Below are 23924 nucleotides of genomic sequence, written 5' to 3'. Positions count from 1 at the left end.
CAAAAAACTGCTGATCAGTTGTTTATCTATGTTTGTGAGATTTGTTTTTGCAGTTTCACAAAATTGGGGTAATACAGTTTTTTTGGTCTGAATATTTTTTCAATCAGAATGATATTTTTATTTTTATATATTTTTAAGATTTTATTTATTTATTCATGAGAGAGAGAGAGAGAGACAGACAAAGACAGAGGCAGAATGCAGGTCTCAATCCCAGGACCCTGGGATTGTGACCTGAGCCAAAGGCAAATGCTTAACCCACTGAGCCACCCAGAATAATGTTTTTAGAAACATTTACATTGTTACATAAATCATTAGTTCTTTCTTTCTTTTTTATTGCTTGATAATGTACGAATTAGTATACTTTATCTACTCACCTCTTAATGGACACTTGGATTATTTGCAATATTTGGCTACTTTGAATAAAGCTGTTGTAGTGGCATTTGGGTGGCTAAGTCAGTTAAGCATCCTCTTCTTGGTTTTGGCTCTGGTCATGGTTTCAGGGTCTTGAGATGGAGGCCTGCATTGGACTCCTGCTGGATAGTCTCTCCCTCTTATTCTTCTACCCTCCATGCTCTCTCTGTCTCAAATAAATAAAGAAAAAAAATTTTTTTTAAAGCAGTTGTAAATACTAGAGTTGAAGTTTTGAATGGGCATGATTACTCATGTCTCCCGGATAAATACCTAAGAATGGAGTGTTCCAATTCATTAATAGGGAATCGCTATTAATTTAGATCTCCTATTCCTCTCAGCAATTTTTTATACTTTTCATGATTTTACTCTTGTCTTGATTTTTTTTTGTTGCTGTTGAATTTATTCCTTTATTATGTCCTATTGTTAATGGAAATATTTTATTAGTTTTTAGATCATTTGCTATTAATAGACAGAAACAGTTCACTTTTGTATATTGATTTTGTCTTTTTTTTTTTTTTAGATTTTATTTATTTATTTATTTGACAGGGAGAGATCACAAGCAGGCAGAGAGGCAGGCAGAGAGAGAGAGGAAGGAGGAAGGTGGCTTCCTGCTGAGCAGAGAGCTGGATGTGGGGCTCGATCCCAGGATCATGACCTGAGCAAAGGCAGAGGCTTTAACCCACTGAGCCACCCAGGAGCCCCGGTTTTGTCTTTTAGATGCATTATAATTTCACCTGAAAATAATGAGAATTGTGCTGCTTCTTTTCTATCTGGATGACTTTAGCATTTTGTTTTGTATTATTCATTTTATTTTGTATTATTTTCTTCTGTATTGTTCATTCATTTTATATGTTCCATTATTGGTATTGTTCATTTATTCCTTATGTATTTTTGTCTCACTTTTGAACTGTTCTATCTTTCACATTTAAGCTCATCTTTTTTTTTTAAGTATATACTCTTTTTTAATTAACATATAATGTATTTTTTGTCTTAGGGGTACAGGTCTGTGATTCTTGAAACTTATTTTTATGTATTTTAGTGTATTATATGTTATGTGATAGGAAGCTCCAGTAAAATGTTGACTGGATTTTTTTTTTTTTTTTTTTTTTTTTACCAAACACACGCAGTTTTGTCCAGGTTTTGTTTTCAGGTTTTGATTTATTTTGTTTTGCTTTGCTTTTCACTTCTTTCTTTTCTCCCCCTCTTCGGGAACTGCACTATGTATCTCTTGATACACTGAATGGTGGCATACAAATCCCTGGCTGTTTATTTTCCTTCATTCTTTTCATATTTGTTCTTCATTATTTTCATATTTGTTTTTCATATTTCCTTCATTCTTTTCATATTTGTTCCATTGGTTTAGCTCCAAGATCCCTGATTCTTTCTTCTATCACCTCATATTTGTCATTGGATCTTTCTAGTGGAATTTTTCATTACAGTTACCGTATGTTTAACTACAGAATTCTCATTTGTTATTTTTATTAATCCTTTTTAAAAATTGAGATGCTTTATTTGATGAATACCTACTATAACACTTTCCTTTAATTTTTTATATATTTTCTTTAGTTATCTGAACATATTATTTATAATAGTACTTTGAACTCTTTTTCTGCTCAATCAAATATCTGGGTCATTCAGTTTCTACTAACTTCTTTTTTTTTGAGTCCAGTGTATTACATTTTTCTGCTTCTTTGTAGGTCTTGTAAATTTCTGTTAAGAGCTATACTTTACATATAACACAGCATTGACTCTCTGCATTTCGTATGTGCAGGTTTGTTAAGGACCAACAATTATTTTTTAAAGTTGTCGTGAGTAACATCTCCATCATTGCTTTATGAGTGTTGTAGCTGCTTCCTCTCTTCAGCACTTGATATTGTATATATTTTTAAAAAATCTTGTTTTTTGGCTCATGGGTTAGCACTCCTTCGGCTCTGACTCAGGGTCCTAGCATCGGGGCTCAAACCTGCACAACCCTGAGATCAACCTAGTCACTTGCTCTACCTTTAAAAAAAAAAAAATAAATAAAAAATCTTGTTTTTTTAAGTCATCTCTAATGACACGTGGCCCTGATATCAAGAGTCATATGAAGACTTGATATCACCATATCTTATTGTGGTTAATTTTCTTTCCCCAGATTACTAATAAAGCTGAGCAACTTTCCTTTATTTTTCTGGAAGTTGGGAGATTTTTGGTATTTATTGTGTCATGTGCATTACAAGTACTTTGCCCCCTTGTCCCCAATTTTTTTCTATTATGTTTAGTTTTATTTGTTTGTAAGATTTCATTATATATTTTTATTATACTTTATAAATATGTAGGGAAACTATTTTCACTGACTCTGGTTTACTTTTTCATCCTATAAATATATTTTAAGTAGCGATATAATTCAGTGTTCCTTAATTTCTCCTTAATCGTCAGAACATTTTATGTCCTATTTAAGAAATATTTTATCTATTAAGTTTTTAAGATGTCTCAATTTGTATTTTTTATTGTTCTAACTTTTGCATTTGCTGTGTTATGGATTGCCTTCTGTTTTAAATTATGCAATTTGAAATAGTAAATACAATGCACTCTGTTCCTTATTTCATTTCTCTTATTAAAGCCTTAGAAGGTATAGTCCCATTAATTTACACTGCTTTTGGATTATTGTTTCTATGCATTTATGTTGTATTCATTTTAAACCTCCTAATAAAATATTATTGTACAGTCAAAATTCAATTACATTTTATAATTACCCTCAAATCTCCAATTTACCATTCCCTTTGCTTTCCATATTTTCATTGAAATTCCATTTTCTGTCTTTTCCTCTGAGCACTTGTTCAAGAATTATACATACATGCATGCACATACACACACATTGTAAAACACCTTGAAATTAAGTATACAATTTATTTCAAATTTCTGTATATGTACATGAGCATAAACACCACACTGATCATAATGATACAGATATTTCCAACACTACAGAATGCTCCCTCATAGCTATATTACCATAACTTATATTTATCTGTTGTTAAACATTACACAAACGGAATCCTACACATGGACTTTTCTATCTTTTTTTATTTTAAACATATGGACTTTTTATTTCTGCTTTCCTTTACAGAGCATAACATTATGACATTCATTTACCCTAGTGTACATCAGTGGTTTTTTTAAAAAGTGCTGTTTAGTCTTCCATTTTGTGAATATATCAAAATATATTAATTTATTCTCTTAAATGGTCAGGTTTTTGTTTCTAGTTTGTAAGTATAAATATTATGAATAAAACTTCTGAAAAAATTATTGTTCATGTATGTTTGTGAATACACACTCATATCTAGGGAATCTTGAAACATGAGTTAGCTATATATTCAATTTACCATCAGACAGTTCTCCAAAATATCTGAACCATTTTCATACACCTCTTGGAAATGTGTGAACAATGAGATTAAACATTTTTACACATGCTTACTGGTTATTTTGAATGACTTTTATATAAACATTTTTCTGCTTTTTTTCCATATTCAGTTGTCCTATTTGTCTTTTATTGACTGGCAGATCTTTTTAATATATTTTGGATGAATCTTTTGCCAGTATACACTCTATGAATATTCTTTCTTATTCTGTGGCTTGCCTTTTTAGTCTTGTATTGATGTATTTCCAGGGACAGAAATCTTTATTTAAAACCAACAACACCTCACTGAGTATTGTATATAAGTGTTGAATAACTCAGTTCTATACCTGAAACTAATATTACACTGTATGTTAAGCAACTGGAGTGTAAATTAAAATTGGAGAAAGAAAGAATAAATGAAAGAGATATATTTTCCCATTGTTCTTTTTATTTTACTATTTGTATATCCTTTTTTATTTTTAAAGACTTTTAAAAATTTGTCAGAGGGAGAGAGCATAAGCATGGGAGCAGCAGGCAGAGAGAGTAACAGACTCCCTTCCCTGCGGAGGGACTCAATCCCAGGACCCTGGGCTCATGACCTGAGCCGAAGGCACATGCTTAGCCAACTCAGCCACCCAGGTGCCCTGTATATCCTTACTGAAAAATGTTTGCCAATTTTGATGTTATGAAAACACAGACTTATGTTTACTGCTAGAGACTCTTTTTTTTCATCTTTTACACATTTACTTCTATGATCCATCTTAAATCAATCTTCATGTATGATATGAATTAAAATTAAGATTCATAGCTCTTATGTGACCCTGCTATGTTTTCCCACTCTTTCTTACTCTTCTTAAAAATAATTCTCATTCTTTGCATGTGATTAAAGGTACATAGAAGTGAAGATGGCATTACTTTCCACCTGGGAGGGCTTCATTCTTTCTAAAAAGGCATAACAGATGAAAAGCTAAGTTAATTCAAATATTATTTGTGCTGGTTCTGCATGGGGTTGAAGTTGGACCTCATTTTTCTTCTGCCTTCTCCCTGTTTGGGTGTAGCTTTCCCAAGATAATTGGTTAAGAGCTGCACTTTTCTCTCTCTCTAGCTTTAAACACTATAGAAAATTAAGCTTTAATTCTTTGGTGGTGTGAACTTAGCTCCCTGTCCTATATAGGCATATCTTGGAGATATTGTGGGTTTGGTTCCAGAACACTGCAATAAAGTGAGTCAACTGAGATTTTTGGTTTCCCAGTACACATAAAAGTTATGTTTATATTATGCTGTGGTCTAGCAAGTGTGCAATAGCATTGCATCTAAAAAAGCCAGTGCGCACACCTTAATTTAAAAACAACACAAGAAAAATTTAAAAAAATTAAAACAAAAGCTTGATAAAAAATAAAAACACTTTATTACTACAAAATGCTAACCATTCTGAGCCTTCAGTGAATTGTCATCCTTGATCCCAGATTACTATAATGAAAATGACAATATTGAAAAAGTTTGAAATATTGCAAGAATTACCAAAGTGTGACCCAGAGATACAAAGTGAACAAATGTTGTCAGGGAACTGACATTGATAAACTTATTTCATGCAGGGATGCTATGAACTTTCCATTTGTAAGAAAAACACAGTAGCTAGTATGTTAAATAAAGTGAAGCATAATAAAGGGAGGCATGCTTATACATCAACTGCAGCCAATATTTAGAGGAGGCTGCCAGCCTTGTGTCTGACGCAGCCCTCTACCTCTGGTGAGACCTTATCAACCAAGCACCTAGAGACTGAGAAAAAATACCACTGTCTTTCCAATTCCATTTGAATCTGCAAACATCTGAATCTTCAGTGCCACACAAAGAAAACTCTAGCCCTTTTCGCCTGGCTTACAGCAAGATCAGAATCTGGCAAACGTTCTGGGGAGGAAACCTTTATTACATTTTTTGATAGCTCTTCCTTCCAGCAAGATTTTGTGTTTTCTAAGCACAGCAAGAGTGTGGGGGATTTCCATGGACCCCTGTGACCCAAACCAGTGTTTTACACCCTCCACCTTCCATCCCATCCAGTTTCTTGGGTGGGGCAGGGGAGGAGAGGGAAACAGCTGTGTGTTTAAGCTCCAATATAATCCAGCTCAACTCCTCCGGCCAAATAACTGCTGAGAAGACCACTGTTTTCTCTTCCCCCAAAACAGCTACAGGGCACAGGAGCCCCTGCTTTTGATAGACAGCAATTTTAATATTTGTGTTGCTTGGGAGAACACCAAACGTTATCTCTGCTTCTCAGAAGTTGTTTATTTATTTATTTATTTATTTATTTATTTATTTATCTATTATTAAGGGAGAGGGGAGCATAGAGAGAGGGAGAGAGAAAATCTTAAGCAGGCTTCATGCTCAGCACAGAGCCCAGCGCAGGACTCCATCTCTAGACCCTGAGATTATGACCCAAGCCGAAAGCAAGAGTCAGATGCTGAACCAACAGAGCCACCCAGGTGCCTCTAGAAGTTCTCATTTATATCTATCTATCTATCTATCTATCATCATCTATCATTATCTATCATCTATCATCTTTCTATCCTCATCTATCATATATCTAATTTATCTATCTAGTTTATTACATGCGCATCCTTCTGTTTATTTGTTTACTTGGTCTTCAATCCTGATCAGACCCAGAATATGGCTAATTCCCTGAGAAGAAATGTCCCTGTGTGCTGAAACCTGGAAAATTTCTGTCTGGACCTCTCCTGAGTCTGCTGAACCCTTTCCAGAGCCCTCCATGCAAGTCCTCACCTGCATTCTCAAGTGTACCCTGAATCAGGGAGACTAAGTCAGCCAGCATCTCCAAGTTCACGTCTCTCTGAAATATAAAGCCCTCCAACTCTCTTTTCTTCAAAACCCATTCAATTCATTCATCAGATGTCTTAAATTTTCTTGCTTTTTTTCATTATTTTTGCATAGATGTTCTTTTGATACAGAAGTAAAAGTGCATAATTTCCTAACTTTTTAAAAAAAAAATTTGAAGTATTTTAAACTTATAGAACAGAATCAAGAATAAGAGATTTGCAAGAATATTTAAATGATGTCTCCTGTGTTCCTTCCCTATAGATACTAACTGCAATTGCTTATTTATTTCACCAGTCTCTTAATCTCTATCTTACTATACGTATATATGTATGTGTGTGTGCATATACTCATTTATATACACATATCTTTCTTTATAATAGTAATGACATACTATTATTTTATATTATCCAGTACACAGTCATACTTTCCAAAAGTTTGAGATGTAACATCGGGTAAAGCCTTCATCTTCACACAATATTTTGAAAACTCATTTACCGTATCCCTCCATTATTTGTTTCTCTAACAACTTTTGCCCCTTATCTTACATGTCTTAATGTTTGGCTCTCACAGAGTAACTGGTACAAGTAAAGGTACTAAACAGAAGTGTGTTGAAGGAATAAATCATAACTAATGACAGTTATTCTTTTCTATAGCTATTCTAGGATACCACTAAGATATATAATTCAAATACAAAAATGGAGATATATGTCTTTACTTGGATGATAGCATTTTTAGAACAACAACAACAACAAAGATCTGATGCCAGAAAATCATGCCAAAAGGCTATTTCACTTTTCCTCTGAGATAAGAATGCATTTAATAAATCCCTATTGTTGGGGTGTTCTTTTCATTTGAATCAATGTCAGAGTCTTTTAATCTGTGGTGAGTTCTTTCATAGTATAGCATCAGAATTCGTTAGGGGAAAAAAAGATGTACTAGCTCTTGAAAGAATGAAATTGTTAAGTCACAAAACAACAAATGATAAAATACAGTGATTTTCAGTCTTCCTGTCAATCTCAACACATCTTCAATTTCATGAGTCTACCTTGATTACAGTTTTTGGGCATTTGTGTCTGTGACACAATTTTAAGAAAAGCCTGTCTATTTAATGTTAGGTTAACAAATCCATTGAAAAGATTGGGTCAGGTGGGAGTTCTCTTCCACCATATTGACCTTTTGGCTGCATCTTTCACATCCTTATTTCGTAAGCTATAAATCAGTGGGTTTAGCATGGGGATCACCAGCGTATAAAACACAGCAGAGACCTTCTCCTGTTCCAGGGAATACTGAGAGCTTGGCTGGATGTAACTGAAGGTCACAGACCCATAGAACAATGTCACAGCAGTCAGATGAGAGGCACAAGTGGAGAAGGCTTTGCGCCTCCCCTCAGCGGAGCGGATTCTCTGGATGGCAATGATGATGCATGTATAAGAGACCATAATGATAGTGAAAGTGAACATTGCAATGACCCCAGAGAATATTAAAAGCAGCATTTCATTGTTATGGGCATCAGAACAAGAGAGTTTCAGAAGAGGGGGAATGTCACAGAAATAATGGTTCACAACGTTAGGACCACAGAAGTCTAATTTGAGCAAACCGATTGTGTGTGTGAGTGAGTTAATGAGCCCACCCAGGTAAGATGCAATGACCATCTGAACACAAACCCTTTGGGTCATTATGACTGTATACAACAAGGGATTAGCTATTGCCACATAGCGGTCATAAGCCATCATAGACAGGAGGATGACCTCTGTGGTTACGTATACTGCAAAAAAGAAACTCTGTAGAACACAACCAGCAAATGTGCTGGACTTATGGTTTGATAGGAAATTGACCAACATCTTTGGAGCAAAGACAGTAGAATAGCAGATATCACAAAAAGAGAGGTTGCTAAGGAAGAAGTACATTGGAGTATGAAGTTGGGTATTTAACCAGATCAAGATAATCATCCCCCAATTACCTGCCAGAGTGGTGAAATAAATAAGGGTAAAAAGCAAAAAGAGAGGGATCTGCAAATTAGGGTTTTCAGTTAAACCTACCAGAAGGAATTCCTTCACCCCTGTATGGTTCCAACCTGCCATGCATTCAGGTTTATATGGCTTTTCAGTTGCAGAACAAGGTGATATCACTCAGATGAAAAAGATATACGTACAGTTTCCTCCATGATCCAATATCCGTAATAGTATTGGGGTGTTTATGATTACCTGTGGTTGAAGAGAAGAAATTAACTTCAGCAGTGGGGTATACATGTACTAGGTAATCTACTTACAGTGACTCAAATTCTTGGAACTAGAAATGATTTCATGCCCAGCTTCTTAGTTTCCACATCATAAATATTGAGAGAGGGAAACTCTTTTAGATCAAGAAAATATTAATTGGTAAAATTGACAGTCAAACCCAAATATGCCTTATACCAAACTCTATTTCATGCTAGGGCATAGACAAGTTCTCTGCTTATATCGTGTATACACTGGGGCTTTTTGTGATAGAAATTATTCCTCCATCTTCTGGCCAAACTGTGGCTACTTTTCAACACCCGGTTAACTCACGATGCTGACTTTCATAACATGCAGCCCAACCCCTTTCTTTTCCAAATCTCAAACTTCGGAACTTTTTTATGACTCACCTTCTCTCAGATTCTGCACTTGGAATATCAATGACTGTGTTCTCCGTAAGAGCTGAACTGAGAGGAAGAAGTAAAACAATCTTTTCTTCATTTAATATTGTTAGGGCCCATCAAAAAATTGATTTGAAAGCACTTCTCTTTTGCATCTTTGGATAACTTCACCTTGCATCTTTGCTTTTTTATCAGCATTAATTCTAATCCCCCCAAAAACCCAATGTCAAGGGGCAGGGTGTGAGAGCAATCAGATAGGTCTTGTTATTATAAAATATTATACACAAATAAATATATAACTGATTAAGCATTATATGGAATATTTTTACATATTTAAATTCATAATTCTATAACCTCATAAGTATATATATGTACTTATAATTTGAAATGACATATACTGAATAGTTCATGGTTAAAATTTGCTTATAAGACAAAGGAAGCAAAAAAATCAGATAACACCCCCCAAAATAAAACTTAAACAATAATCACAAATAAAAATGTAAAAATCCACTATCAACAACAGCCTTATAGCTCAGGTAGTCTAATTTAAAAACAATACACATTGATTTGAAGTCTGTTGTATCCCAGCACACTGGGGTTGTAGTGGGAAGTATCAGCTTGTTGTAGCAAAAACAGTCTTAAGCTCTGAGAATCAAATGTCTGTGTGCATGCCCTGGTTGTACTAGAGACAGGATACAGTGACACATTCAAGAAAAATAGAAACTAATTCTTAAAATACTACCATTGGACTTATAAAATAAAATTATATCTAAAACATTTCCCAAATACTATTATATAGATATGAAAGGAATGGCATTCCTTGTATAGTTAAAATACATTGTAATTCTCAGATATTCTATTTTAAAAAGAATTTTCCATAAATGTTTAACTAGTCTTACATTACTACATACAAAAATATTAAATACTATAAATACACAAGCATACATGAAAATATTGAATGTAGGTATTATGTAAATATTGCTCTTTTTCCCATAAAATGGGAACCTTTGAAAACTTTGAAAAATAAATAACCCACAAGTAAGGACATTGTTTTCTGGCTATTTGGAAACAATACTGAAATCGTACAGCTGATGAGAGATTCTCTTAGTATAGGGAGATAAGAAATATTAAAAGTTTTAAATAAACCTACATCACCACTTCTCAAACATATTCACAACAAAACGAAGTCCAGAATAAGCAGAATATCTAGTGAGAAGACTAGGTTTTCGTGATTCTTTAAATACTAATTCCTGAGGGTAGAGATGTTTTAATATTTGGTTGCTTTTCTTTTGGGGACATGAACTGTAGCTTATGTGTGGATGTAAATCTTAGATGTCCACAGGCTGAATGATTAGCATCTTTTCTGGTCTCTGGAGACTGGAGATAATCATTCCCCTGAAAGTCTTCTAGATGCCTTTGCCTTCACTTTGATAAAACTTCACTCTTTCTTTTTTTTTTTTTTTTTTTAAAGATTTTATTTATTTATTTGACAGACAGAGATAACAAGTAGACAGAGAGGCAGGCAGAGAGTGAGAGAGAGGAGGAAGCAGGCTCCCCACGGAGCAGAGAGCCCAATGCGGGGCTAGATCCCAGGACCCTGGGATCATGACCTGAGCCGAAGCCAGAGGCTTTAACCCACTGAGCCACCCAGGCGCCCCCACTCTTTCTTTTATAAATAAATCACTCATACACCTTGGGGTATAGACACAAAACAGAGAATAAATACAATGCAGGAACTAAAGAAATATATGTTACCCAGACAAATCTTCAAATGTTCTAATGATGAAACAGCCAAGATTATATATTTTTTCCCATAAAATGGGGACATTCACACACGTTCTATCATCCTCGTTGGTTCCTTATGAAGTTGATATATATTAATGGAGGATATCATACTCTCCAAACTTTAACAATAATTTGCATTACATATTTATGAGATTTTACACACATACACACATACAGAGCTAATTGAACTTTATACTCTCTTTTCGGTTTATTTGTATAAAACAGTATGCTTTTCTTTTCTCTAATAATTCGATAGACATCACAGAACTGTGGATTATGTCTTATAATTCTTTTGTAGTTTCCATTCTACTGAAGAGTAGACACATAAGACACTGTGAAGATTTTACATATATATCACATAGCTTTATTAGCTTTTTGCATAATTTATATTTAGCTCTTTTAATTATATAAATAATATATTTATTACTGTATGTTTGGGAGAAGGTGGTCGTTGGTTTTGTGAAGGTGTGTAGTTAATTTTAACATGAAAGCAGAATAAGTCACAATATATACAGATAGATTAAAGCATGAAGTCATGTCAATCCAAATATTGTACAAAAACCAAATAATTATCACAAGTTATATGCAGTTGTGAAGATTCCAATAAATCAACATTAGAGTGTCTTTAGATACAAAATAGAATATATTGCCATGTAATGAGAGAAAAGAATTTTGGAATCCAACAAAACAGTAAGTGAGGAATGGAATTAGCTACATAATGAATTAGAGTTGCAAATTAGAAGCAGGAGGGAAAAAAGCAATATGGTTAAATGTAGCCAAATCAATGGCACGTACTCTAAAACCAACTGTTTCATAACTTGTGAAGTCATTGCTACAATAACTCGAACAAGGGATCAGTGTCAATGGCAAGAAGAAAATCCTATATTTGCTGGCCAAAAATATCTTGGCTGGTATACAACTTAAGTTTTCTGAAATGGAATCTCTGACTTTCTTGAGATGGGTTAGTTCCTTCAAAAATGGGGAAGTATTTTGGATACAAGGAAGGTTAGATTTATTATAAAAATGATAAACTTAAATTCACAAAACCCACAGTTTAAGAAAACTTGTTATATTATATTATCAGACTGATCATGTTTGCTAAACCAACTTCAAATACATAATCAGAAACTGACCTAGAACTGTTTTGTTGAAAATTAAAGGGAATGTTAGTATTATTTTAGAGAGTATAAAGTAATAAGACAGTTTGGAATTCACCATATTAATATAGCCATGTATTAAAATATAAAGCATTCATATTCTTGTGTTGATTTAATTTGTTGACCAATATGCTTGAGAAAATAAAGAGAAATCTATAAATTCAATTGAAAACAAAATCAGTTTAATTAAGTAAGATTATATACTATGGCAATTTTAAAGAACCCTTAGAGAAGCAATTGTTATAATTTGCTAGCTTTATAATTAGACTATCCTGTTTTGCACTCTGAATCAAAATGCAAGAAGAAAAGTTGATTTTTTATGTCTATTACAGCAAAACATTGCTTGTTGAATAAAATAATAGAAAATTGGTAGTGAAAAGACATTTCTGTGTGGAAAAGTGTTTCTTGAAGTTAACAAATAATTCACATTTCAAGAAATAGATGGGGAATAATTTTCTCAATATTCCAAAACAAAATAACTCTTCACCTTAATTTCTAGCTTTTAGATAAATGATATTTGAAGTTTGACATACTGATTTATCACTCTATTAATTGCTGATTACACACTGAAAACTTCATTATATTCAGCTTCTCACACATCATTTATGGAATTCTGGTGACATTGGATTAAAAAATGTATCTCTCTATATGCATCTATGAAATCCAGTATTAAGTAAGACAGAAAAGACAGGACAAAAGGAAGGAAGGAATGAAAAAAGGAAGGAGGGAAAGAATGGGAAAAGGAAGGAAGGGCCAGGGGAAGGGACAGAGAGAGTGAGAGGAGAGGGTGAGAGAGAATATCCATATGATTCTAAATGTAAATTGTAGAATAATAGATACTCTAGGACAGATATTAGGTTTAAAAAAAAAACAGTTTTTTTTTTTACTTAAGAGAGAGACAGAGAGCGAGCAGCAGGAGCAGAGGGAAGGAGCAGAGAGGGTGCACCGGTGTGGGACTCCTCCAGGATCCAGGGTCATGACCCGAACTGAAGACAGATGCTTAACCAACTGAGCCACCCAGGCGCCCTAGAACACACATTAGAATTTCCATCATTAGTTTAAAAGCTTTTGTAATTTCACTTTCAAGTACCTTCACTTTCAAGTGAAAGTGATTTCACTTTCAAGTTCAAGCATATGAAGAATGATTTTTTTATTCAGGTAAGGATTGGAAATTGAAAAATTTAAGAAGAACCACTAGCATGCCGTTCTTAGAATATACTCAGCATTCTTCAATATCTAGACCCATGTCTGGGAAACACTACATTTAGCTTCCTTCCCATTCAAGATCACAGACATTTAACCTTGTTTTATAGATCAAGCCAGACTTTACCTCCTTGTACAAGACTTTTGTCAGAGCACCATAGTCAAAATCTTTTTATGTCTTTCTCTAGTAGTGCCTAATAGAATGCTTGGTGTATCAAATTGTACATTAATGATTAGGTGAAAAACTGAATCTATTTTATATTACTGTACTCACCATCTTTACAGTTTTAGGTAGAAATAAATAACAGTTGTAAAAATTATAAAATATGAAGGGATCAATTAAGATTGTGCATGAGTGAATAACTGAAGGTGCCAGATATAAATGAATAATTGAGTTGCATTCCAGAATAATCAATGAAAAATTTGCACCATAAGCAGAATAATCAACCACTGCCTATTCCTCTATAAATGGATGCCAGCATTCAAACTGATCATAGTGGCTGACATAAGTTCTGTGAAAATATATTCACTAGTGAAATGTGAAGTGTTACTTGTTAATATAAAAAGCTAAGACAGATGGGCTATTAGAAATGACAGGTCAGGGTTAACTTATTCAGGAGTGATTCCTTACAGGCTGTCCTCTTGCAGTGTTATATGGAAATCAGCTACAGATCAATGTGAAAACAGTAAAGGAAAGTGCTGAGGTGAGGAAGTAGGGAAGTCACATGTCAAAAATCTTCAACATCAGCAACTGGACTCCATTCCCCTGATTAAGCCAGGAAAAAAAGATGATGTTTCCTTAACCATAAAGCCTGAGCTAGTAGATTAGGCTCCTGCCTTATTTATTGTATTTTCACTTATGAGGTTTGGACCAGAGGTTCTTGATCTTCAACAAGTCACGAGGATGCTGATGTTTCCCGACATATAAGTGTTGAGCTGACATCTTTGGGTGGTCATTATTCTGTGTACCTTCCCCGCCCAGATGGTCATTGGAAAATGTTTCTAAGAAAAATTACCCAGTTTTACACTGTAGCCACAGATTTTAGCCTTGTTTATATTGTTTATTTTCATGATGGTGATAACAGCTATGGGCTGCTTGACTCACAGGACATCTTACTTACTATAAGACTAATCTCTTTATGTGGACAAGTGTCCACCCCGTCAGCCACATGTGAACATGGTCTGTACTCTAGGACTTGTCGCTTAACTATCCTTATGTTTCCATACTTCTTCTATGACCTACAATTTCAACACCACACTTTAGCCTTGGATGTTAAGGAGCGGTGCTTCTTAGGTTTCTAAGAAATGAAAAAGATCTAACTATAACCTCGGTGGTGGTCTTTTTATCAGATGAAGTAAGTGAGCTGATGAAAACAACTGAAGTCTGCCTGTTATGCTATACCATATAATCAAGAAGACCACCCAGTTTTTGTGGGGGGCAAGTGATTTAGCCTAGAATGCTTGGCCTGGAAAATTTGATACTTCAGAATTATTCTGTTAAGCAGCCAAGGAGGTATATGCATCCTGGTTCATGACTTGTGTTGCATATAGATCAACATCAGCAGCCTTCTGGATTGGGAAAAACCCAGATGGTTGTCTAAAGTGTACATCACCATCCTTGGACATCTTCTCTTGGAGGAATCTTAGATGGGTTGGTTCCTGGTTTAGTAAAAGACATCAAGTGTCACTACACCGTTTTTTGCTATGTTCACAATCCTAAATCCTAAATACTTGCTCCTGCAGCAATGTCAGGGATCATGTGGAACAGCACTTTTTAGTGGAAATGGAAAGGATCACTGACATAGTGTGGTAGAAATCATGGAAGACACCACCTTGGAATAGGAAAGAAAGAATTAGGTGAAGGGCCAATTTGTTCAAAACATTCTTTGCTGGCTATGAAAAGTATATAGGGTTGAGAAGTTAAGAAAATCAATTATGATACAATGCTGTGATGGGCCAAAGATGGCTGTAAATTCATGGACACACCTCCCCTGGAATCTGGGGGAACCTTCCTGACTTACTTATTTTTTTTTTTTTTTTCCCAAAGATTTTATTTATTTGAGAGAGAGAGAGAGCATGTAAGGGGTGAGGGGCAGAGGGAGAAACTGGCTCCCTGATGAGCAGAGGGCCTGATGTGGGACTTGATCCTGGGGCTCCAGGATCATGACCTGAGCTGAAGGCAGTTGCTTAAACAACTGAGCCACCCAGGTGCCCCCCTGACTTACTTCTTAACAGAAGACAAAAAGAGTGATGTTCTGGGACTTCTGAGGCTAGCACATGAGAAGCTAGTAGTATCTGCCTTAGGCTTTTGGAACACTTGCTCTTGGATTATCCTAAGACCATTTATTGAAGAGAATACTTGGAAAGACCAGAACAAGATGTCCTAAGACTGCATGGAAAAGAGATGCCTTGCCAATGTCCAGCTATTCCAATTCCAGCTATTAAGGTGACCCCAAATGAGACATCAGGCATTGGGGAGCAAGGAGACTATCCTTATCTACCTCTTCCCACATGATAGATTCCTGAGCAAAATGAATGGTGGTTGTTTTTAGCCACTAGAGCAATATACAACCAGAACAAATGCTGACAGGGCAATTCAGGTCACATATTCTGACATTATTTCTATAGCTACACCTGAAAGATTTGGACTTCAGCTCTGGCTCACCCTGATGTGTGGTAGTGTCCCTTTGTGGAAATACAAGGACTTCATGTTCTTGCATGGTCTCAATTATAAGGCTTGTTTTTCAGCCTCAAAATCAAGCCTTAGAAACTGGTGCTTCCCCAGCTAGTGAATTTTGAGTTTGTAGGAAAGGGCTAAAACAGGGTTTGGCCATGACATATGGGTATTAGACCCTGTCCTCTGATGGGAAGAAGGAGAGATTGTTGCCTCCCTAAGGATACACGTTAAAAGCCACATGTCCTGCTTCTCAAATAATGATGGCTGATCCAGCCAGATTATCATACATTATCTCAAAATGGGATAAACGCTGATGAGAACAGTATACTTGATGTTGCTTCCATCTGTGAGGAGGGATGACACCAGGAGGTGGTGCCAAGAAAAAAAGAAATTTTCCTTTAGTTTGTTCAAGAACACATAAAACAAAAATTATTTTTATGAAGCATAAAATCTTCTACCTTCTTATAGGAGAAAAATGATAAGTTATGATAAAATCCTGGTTTTTATAAACAATGATGTCTATGTTTATATAACAATGCAATGGGGCATATACATACTTAATTAGAAACAAATAACAATGTATCATTTATAAATTATGGCATGTCTTCACCATGCTTAGCAGCTAACTAATAAAAAGCATAGATTCTCAATTAATACTCACCCCCAGTCTCTATCAACTTGACATACATCTCATGTATTTCAGAAAAGTATTTTTTATTTATTTCTCAGACAAAAATTACTTACAGTTGTATTTTCTTTTAAGTGGACTCTGAGAAACAAACTGAAGGTTTTAGAAGGGAGAGGGTTGGGGGGATGGGTGAGCCATGTGGTGGGTATTAAGGTGGGCACGTACTGCCTGGAGCACTTGATGTAATGCATAAACAATGAATTTTAGAACACTGAAAATAAAATAAAATTAAATTAAAAAATATATCTTTTAAATATGACCAACAATTGTTTTTGGTTTCATGTCACAGAAAAAATGGTATTTTTAAACTCCTGCCATGAAATTCACTCCAATGCTCAATGTAAAGGTAATAAATATGTAGAATTATCACATAGACTTTATTTCTGAAATAGTCTTGACTAAGTGCAGTGGTTCTCACTCAGGGGGTGATTTTGCCTCCAAAGAGAAATTTGGCAATGTTTGGATACATTTAGTTGTCCTACATTGGGAGAATGCTAATGACATATAGTGAATAGAAATCCAGGATGATTCTAAACACCTTAAAATGTACAGTATAGGCCTCTCGTCCTCTTCAGTAAAGAAATATAGGCCCAAAATGTCAATAGGAACTCTAGGTTAGATAAACTCTTAACAATTAATAAACTCTTAATAATTAATAAAATCATTAAACTTTTAACAATTTTATAGTTTATGCATAGAGTTTAGTCAAAAAATGGGCAGAAGACATGAATAGACATGAATAGACAGGTTTCCAAAGAAGACATACAAATGGCCAACCGACACATGAAAAGATGCTCAGCATCAGCGGTCCTCAGGGAAATACAAATCAAAACTACAATGAGATACCACCTCACACTTTCAGAATGGCTAAAATCAACAATATAAGAAACACTAGGTGCTGACAAAGATGTAGAGAAAGGAGAACCCTCTTGCACTGTTGTTGAAAGTGCCAAATGGTGCAGCCACTTTGGAAAACAGCATAGAGGTTCCTCAAAAAGTTAAAAATAGAACTACCCTATGACCCAGCATTTGCACTACCAGGTATTTATCCCAAAGAATACAAGAGCACCAACTCAAAGATATACATGTACCCCGATATTTATAGCTGCACTGTCAACAATAACAAACTATGGAAACAGCCCAAATATTCATCAACTGATGAATGGATAAAGAAGATGTGATATATATGTAATGGGATATACTCAGCCATAAAAAAGAATGAAATCTTAACTATTTGCAACAATGTGATGGAGCTAGAGTACTATGCTAAGTGAAATATGTCAGTCAGAGAAAGACAAATACCATATGATTTCACTCATATGTGGAATTTATAATATAAAACAAATGAAGAAAAAAAAAAAAGAGAGAGAGAGAGAGAGAGAGAGAAGGAGGCAAACCAAGAAAGAGACTCTGAACTATAGGGAACAAATAGATGGTTACCAGACAGGAGATTGGCAGGGGGAGTAGGTTAAACAGGTGATGGGAATTAAGAAAGGCACTTGCTGTGATGAGCACGGGGTGTCCTATGGAAGTGTTGGATCACTATATTGTACACTTTAAACTAATATTACACTGTATGTTAACTAACTAGAATTTAAACAAAAACTCAAAAAAATAAAATCAATGACAGCAGGAACAACAAAGCCAAATAAATAATAGTTTATTTATGTTAAACTAACTTATTTTAAAAAATGAAAACAGTCTCAGATTTAATAGGCCCTATTAAGGAAATTGATCATTGTTTTTATGCAACCTTATATCCATAACACAATGGACCGATGATGAGAACAAATCAATTCATTCCACAACACTCCCATCAATGAAGGGGAGGTGAACCATGAGAGACTATGGACTCTGAAAAACAATCTGAGGGTTCTGAAGGGGCGGTAGGTGGGAGGTTGGGGGAACCAGGTGGTGGGTATTGGAAAGGTCATGGATTGCATGGAGCACTGGGTGTGGTGCAAAAATAATGAATACTGTTATGCTGAAAAAATAAAAAAAATTTAAAAAATAAAAAGGAAAAAATTTTAAAAAAAGGAAATCACACTAAAATTAAAAAGAAAACTTTGAACTAGCCCGTAAGTTTCAGAAACTATTAAAAAATAAGAACCAATTAATGGTATTGTACTGTGCACTTGGACAGTCTTCATAGTGGGACAGGTGTTTAACATGCTGAAGGTCACTAATTTAAATATTGAGCTCTACATTTTTGTTTTTTGGGTTTTTTTTTCTTTTCCTTCTTTTTTGTTTTGTTTTGTTTTTCTTTTTTGCTTTCTGACAACATCTCAGAATGTTTGGAATGCTTCACAGATATTTTTGAAGTGCTTAATTTCTTCTGGGAATCAACTTTCCCTGTTTCTTAAAATCAAATAGTAATATACTAGTAGAAAAATAATGAACAATGATATACCATTACATTAAAACTGGCAGTATAAGCTTTACATGTATTCTAGGAGATTGGTACATATTTGATCACCTAATTCTCAAATCATACATATTCTAATAGCTTTATAAATATTAGTTCATTTAATCCTCAAAGCAACCCATGGCAATGGGCAATATCTTATCATTGACTTATTTCCATTTATAGGGTTACAACCAGTATAAACTAATCCAGTCATTCATATTTTCAGGGTTACCAGAAAATGCAGAATATTATATATTCACATGTACACAATTTATTCTTTCACCTTTGTCAAGATAAAACAACGGAAATGGAGACTGAAGGAGCAAAATCAACCGCAGAAAATGTCTGATAATTTAATCATCAAAAGTGATCCCAGAGCAAGGAGTGTCTACATTTCAATTGGTTTGCATTGTCAATTTGCCGAATAAAATAATTAGAACAATTGTTCACCTCTTCTTGAAGACAAGGACTCAAAGAGTAACTCAGTAACATATGGCCAAATAATTAGTAATATATACAGCTTATAATCTTGATGGTCTCCACAAACTTTTTTGGTTTTCATATGTACCCACTATGAATGGAACACTAGAGGATCTCTTACACTAATCAATCTAGCCCAAAGACAATCAGAGTCTTATAACTTCACACTGTCCTAATATTAAAAGGACCATTGCTATGTGACTTCTATCTGATTTTCTAAGAGCCAGTGAAACCATTGCTTATTATGAATGACATCAAATGTCCCTGATGAAGAATGTTCTGTGGGTGCAGAATCTAGACTGTTTCCCAAAGAAAGCTAAATTTACTCACTCATCTTTATATCACCTATTTATTCCAGCCTTTCATCCTTTAAACACACATGTAATGAGAATGTGCTGTGTATGGGATTTGGGATAATAAACCAAGAAAAATAGCCCCCGCTGCCAAGGAGCTTCTCATATGGGGCGGTTGACAGACAATTCAACATATATCTTTGATATAACATGATAAAGAACATAATGAGTCACAAAGTATTGCACAAAGTATTTAGTGAACACTAACTAGAAAGCAATTATTTTTATTGATTCTATTGCAAGTATCTTTCACAGAGTAGAATGATTTGGAGAGCCTATTTCTGAATGAGAGGGTGAAAATATTTTAATGTATTGGGGATGAAAGAGTTATCTTTAATTCTGAAAAATGATAACGGATTTCGAAGAGTTGACATACTAGGCATTCATGGCATGATGACAGTGGAAGGGCAAGCTATATCTTGAATATTCTTAAATAATTTAAATTCTTATTCATTTAAAAGCCAGTTTCTTTCTAATAGCTTTTTGAGGGCATTCTTTACATCCTTGTTTCTGAAGCTGTAGATTATCGGGTTAAACATGGGAAAGACAACAGTATAAAACACGGCAACGACCTTGTCCGTGTCTAAGGAATAGCTGGTCGTGGGACGTAAGTACATAAACAGGAGCGTTCCGTAGAATAGCGTGACTGCTATGAAATGGGAAGTACAGGTGGAGAATGTTTTGCTCCTGCCCCCTGAGGACTTGATGCTCAAAACAGTGATAAGGATACAGGTGTAAGAGATACATATGACCACAAAAGTGCTCGTCTGTATGAAGCCACACAAGGCAAAGAGCAAAAGCTCATTGATATGGGTATCGGCACACGACAAAGCTAAGAGAGGCGGGATATCACAGAAAAAATGATTCACAATATTGGAGCCGCAAAATGGCAGCCTGAACGTGAGGCACACGTGTACCATCGCAGTCATGCTTCCACTGCAGTAGGCCAACACGATGGAGCAGACACAGACTCTCCTGGACATAAGTGTAGAATAGAGCAAGGGGTTACAGATGGCTGCATAACGGTCATATGCCATTGCTGCTAGAATAAGGCACTCGGCATCAGCAAAACAACCAAAGAAAAACATTTGTATGGCACAGCCATAAGGAGAGATGCTTTTCCGGGAGGCTAAGAAATTCACCAACATTTTAGGGGCGATTGCTGAAGAATAGCAGATGTCTAAAAAAGACAGGTTGCTGAGAAAAAAATACATGGGGGTGTGAAGACTTGAGTTGATATTAACTAGGATTATTAAACTCATATTTCCCACCAAAGTTAGTGTATAGACTATGAGAAATACCAAGAATAGTGTAACTCTGAGAGGGAGATAATCTGTGAATCCAACAAGGAGAAATTCAGTTGGCATGGTATAATTCATCTCCAACATCTTGGTTTTCTTGTTTTTCTTGTCCAAAACAGACACTATCAGAATATGTGAGTTGACTTGAGTGATGTATGAAGCGAGAATATCTTTATTCTCCTTTTTAAGGAAGCCAATAGAAGGATAATATAATCACAGCTATGGCATTTTCTGTGATCTATTTGGTTTGTTTACTTTTCTTATCATTTTCTTTAAAGGAGGTAGTTAAACGTCTTCGTTGGTACCAGGGGATGTTATTCTGAGTTGGTGTTCGGAGGAGCAGTCACTCTCTAAAATCTGGGCTCTTTAAGAAATGAAATCAGTTCCTTTCAAGCTAAAAGGAAAAGAATATGGCTTGGTCGATAAGATGTAGTAGAATTGTGAAAATTGGCAAAATCCTTAAAGCAAAGCTTTATTTTTTCCTCTTAAAATCACATTCTTTCATATAAAAGAGAGTTGGGAAAAATTGTAGGAAAAAAGTGCCTGCGGGTAAGCTAGCTAATTCTACAGAAGAGTATCTGTGATCCTGAGAAGTAGTTAACATAACAGTTAAGACACAGTAGTTACTGTAAGAGATGATGGGGTTCAAATCTCAGATTTGCTACTTATGGGTTGTGTGAGCTTGATAAAGTTATTTAACTGCTCTGTGATGGCTAGATGAATAAATGAGTAGATATTTGTAAAACATTTGTGTTACTGGCATATAATAAACACTAATATGAGCATGTATTAAATATAAATAATTAAAACAAATATATTGACCTTTTTGTTTCTTTTTAATTGCTTGCTTGATACTGAATTTTATTTATTTATTTTTTTTATTTATAAATTAACTCCACACTGGGCATGGAGCCCAATGCAGCGCTTGAACTGACCACCTTAAGATCAAGACCTGAACTGAAATCAGGATTTGGAAGCTTGACTGACTGAGCCACCCAGGCACCCCCTTAATTAATTTTTAATAAAATATTCAAGTGTCTCAAAATCCATCTTATCTTTTCATCCTGGATATATGATCTGTGCTCTTTTATAGAGAAAAGCCAGCGTGTGTGTGTGTCTGTCTGTGTGTGTTCTATGCAAATATATTGTTTGGAAGTAGTAACTCTTTTACACTTGTCCTATATTATTGCCTTGTCTCCCTGGGTTTATGTCTCTATCTCAACTCTGAGGTAAGACAACCTCTGATGTGAGGTCCTTGAAACATAAACTGTCTTGAAGAACAACTGTAACTCTGCTCTTATTAGTGGGCTTCTAAACTAGCTATATAAGAAATACCCTGAAGGAAATTATTTGAGGGGAAAAAAGATAGGATGAGTGCAAAGAGAAAATAAATTATGGCATGATGGAATATATTCAACAAGCAGTTAAGGTTTAGCAATACTAGAGTAACACTACAGTAAGCAATAAGGCAAATGAATTACGGAGGTCTATTCTGTCTACCGGAGGTCTATTCTGTCTACCGGAGGTCTATTCTGTCTACCGGAGGTCTATTCTGTCTACCGGAGGTCTATTCTGTCTACCGGAGGTCTATTCTGTCTGTCTACCGGAGGTCTATTCTGTCTACCGGAGGTCTATTCTGTCTACCGGAGGTCTATTCTGTCTACCGGAGGTCTATTCTGTCTACCGGAGGTCTATTCTGTCTACCATGCTGGTTAAGCTCAGAATTGATGCCCCCCACCCTTAAGTAAAATGGTCTGCAATCTTCTAGAGACACTGAGAAGAGAGGTCAGTCTTCTTTGGGAACCAGATCTTAAAGAGGAAGTAGTAAGGTGAGGGCCTGAAACTATGGTGAAGCAATCTGAATTCCTAAAATAAAAAAAGAAAAAATGTTTACGTGGCTATGCTGTGCAAAGGTCATTTGTAAGATTTATATAATATTCACATTCTCACTTAAATCTGTTTTTTTCTTTTTTCTCTGAAGTTGTGGCTAAAAAGCCAATGCAGAGATTAAAGTGGTTAGAGAATATATAATTAATTACTTGCTGTATAAACTTTAAATAAACAATCTATACAGATTCAGTGGTTAAAGAATCAATCCAATAATCACAAAAAGGTTTCTTCTATATCATTTTTGTCAAACTTCTAACTAAAGAATTCACATTAGAATCAGTCAGGGATGTCTGGGTGGCTCAGTCGGTTGAGCAACTGCCTTCAGCTCAGGTCATGTTCCCGAGGTCCCGGGATCGAGTCCTGGATCAGGTTCCTTACTCATGGGTGGGGGCGCGGGCGCTGCTTCTCCCTCTATCTCTGCCTGCCACTTTGCCTTCTTGTGCTTGCTCTCTCTGACAACTAAGTAAAAAACTGAATAATCTTAAAAAAAAAAGAGAGAATCAATTAAATAACAAAAATATACAAAATTCAGGAGATTTCATGCCATTGGTTCTCAACGATTGTATCGGATGAGCTCTCACTATTAGCATCAGTTTGATTAATGACAGTCTACACGGAGATCTCCAGATCATCACATTTGCCTGCTTATTGGGGCTCAAATTGCCATCACTGGTACAGAAGAGGCTGCAGCAAATTGAAAATAGAGTAAATGTCTGGATACCTGGGCTCTAATTTGGGTTCTTATAC

The 23924-nt window shown here is 35.3% G+C and overlaps 2 protein-coding genes across 2 annotated transcripts; both read right to left on the bottom strand.

Moving 5' to 3' along the window:
• Positions 1 to 7761: 7761 nt before the first annotated feature.
• On the bottom strand, positions 7762 to 8700 carry LOC101677686 (olfactory receptor 1052-like). Its single transcript, XM_004781671.1, has one exon. It carries the CDS (start codon positions 8698 to 8700, stop codon positions 7762 to 7764), a length of 939 nt encoding a protein of 312 aa, XP_004781728.1.
• Positions 8701 to 20432: 11732 nt separating this feature from the next.
• Positions 20433 to 21374, bottom strand: LOC101683869 (olfactory receptor 5AS1). The gene has a single exon (XM_004781687.2). It carries the CDS (start codon positions 21372 to 21374, stop codon positions 20433 to 20435), a length of 942 nt encoding a protein of 313 aa, XP_004781744.2.
• Positions 21375 to 23924: the final 2550 nt, after the last annotated feature.

The sequence above is a fragment of the Mustela putorius genome, unplaced genomic scaffold (genome assembly GCF_011764305.1).
Source record: "Mustela putorius furo isolate JIRA1106 unplaced genomic scaffold, ASM1176430v1.1 tig00000127_pilon_pilon_pilon, whole genome shotgun sequence".
NCBI classification, from domain to species: domain Eukaryota; kingdom Metazoa; phylum Chordata; class Mammalia; order Carnivora; family Mustelidae; genus Mustela; species Mustela putorius.
Note: the sequence above shows the minus strand (reverse complement) of the source record. Positions and strands in the feature narration are given on the sequence as shown.

Bases quoted from the DNA above. Each gene is read 5' to 3' on its own strand.
- LOC101677686 (XM_004781671.1), bottom strand. From the start codon at position 8,700: ATGGCAGGTTGGAACCATACAGGGGTGAAGGAATTCCTTCTGGTAGGT.
- LOC101683869 (XM_004781687.2), bottom strand. From the start codon at position 21,374: ATGTTGGAGATGAATTATACCATGCCAACTGAATTTCTCCTTGTTGGA.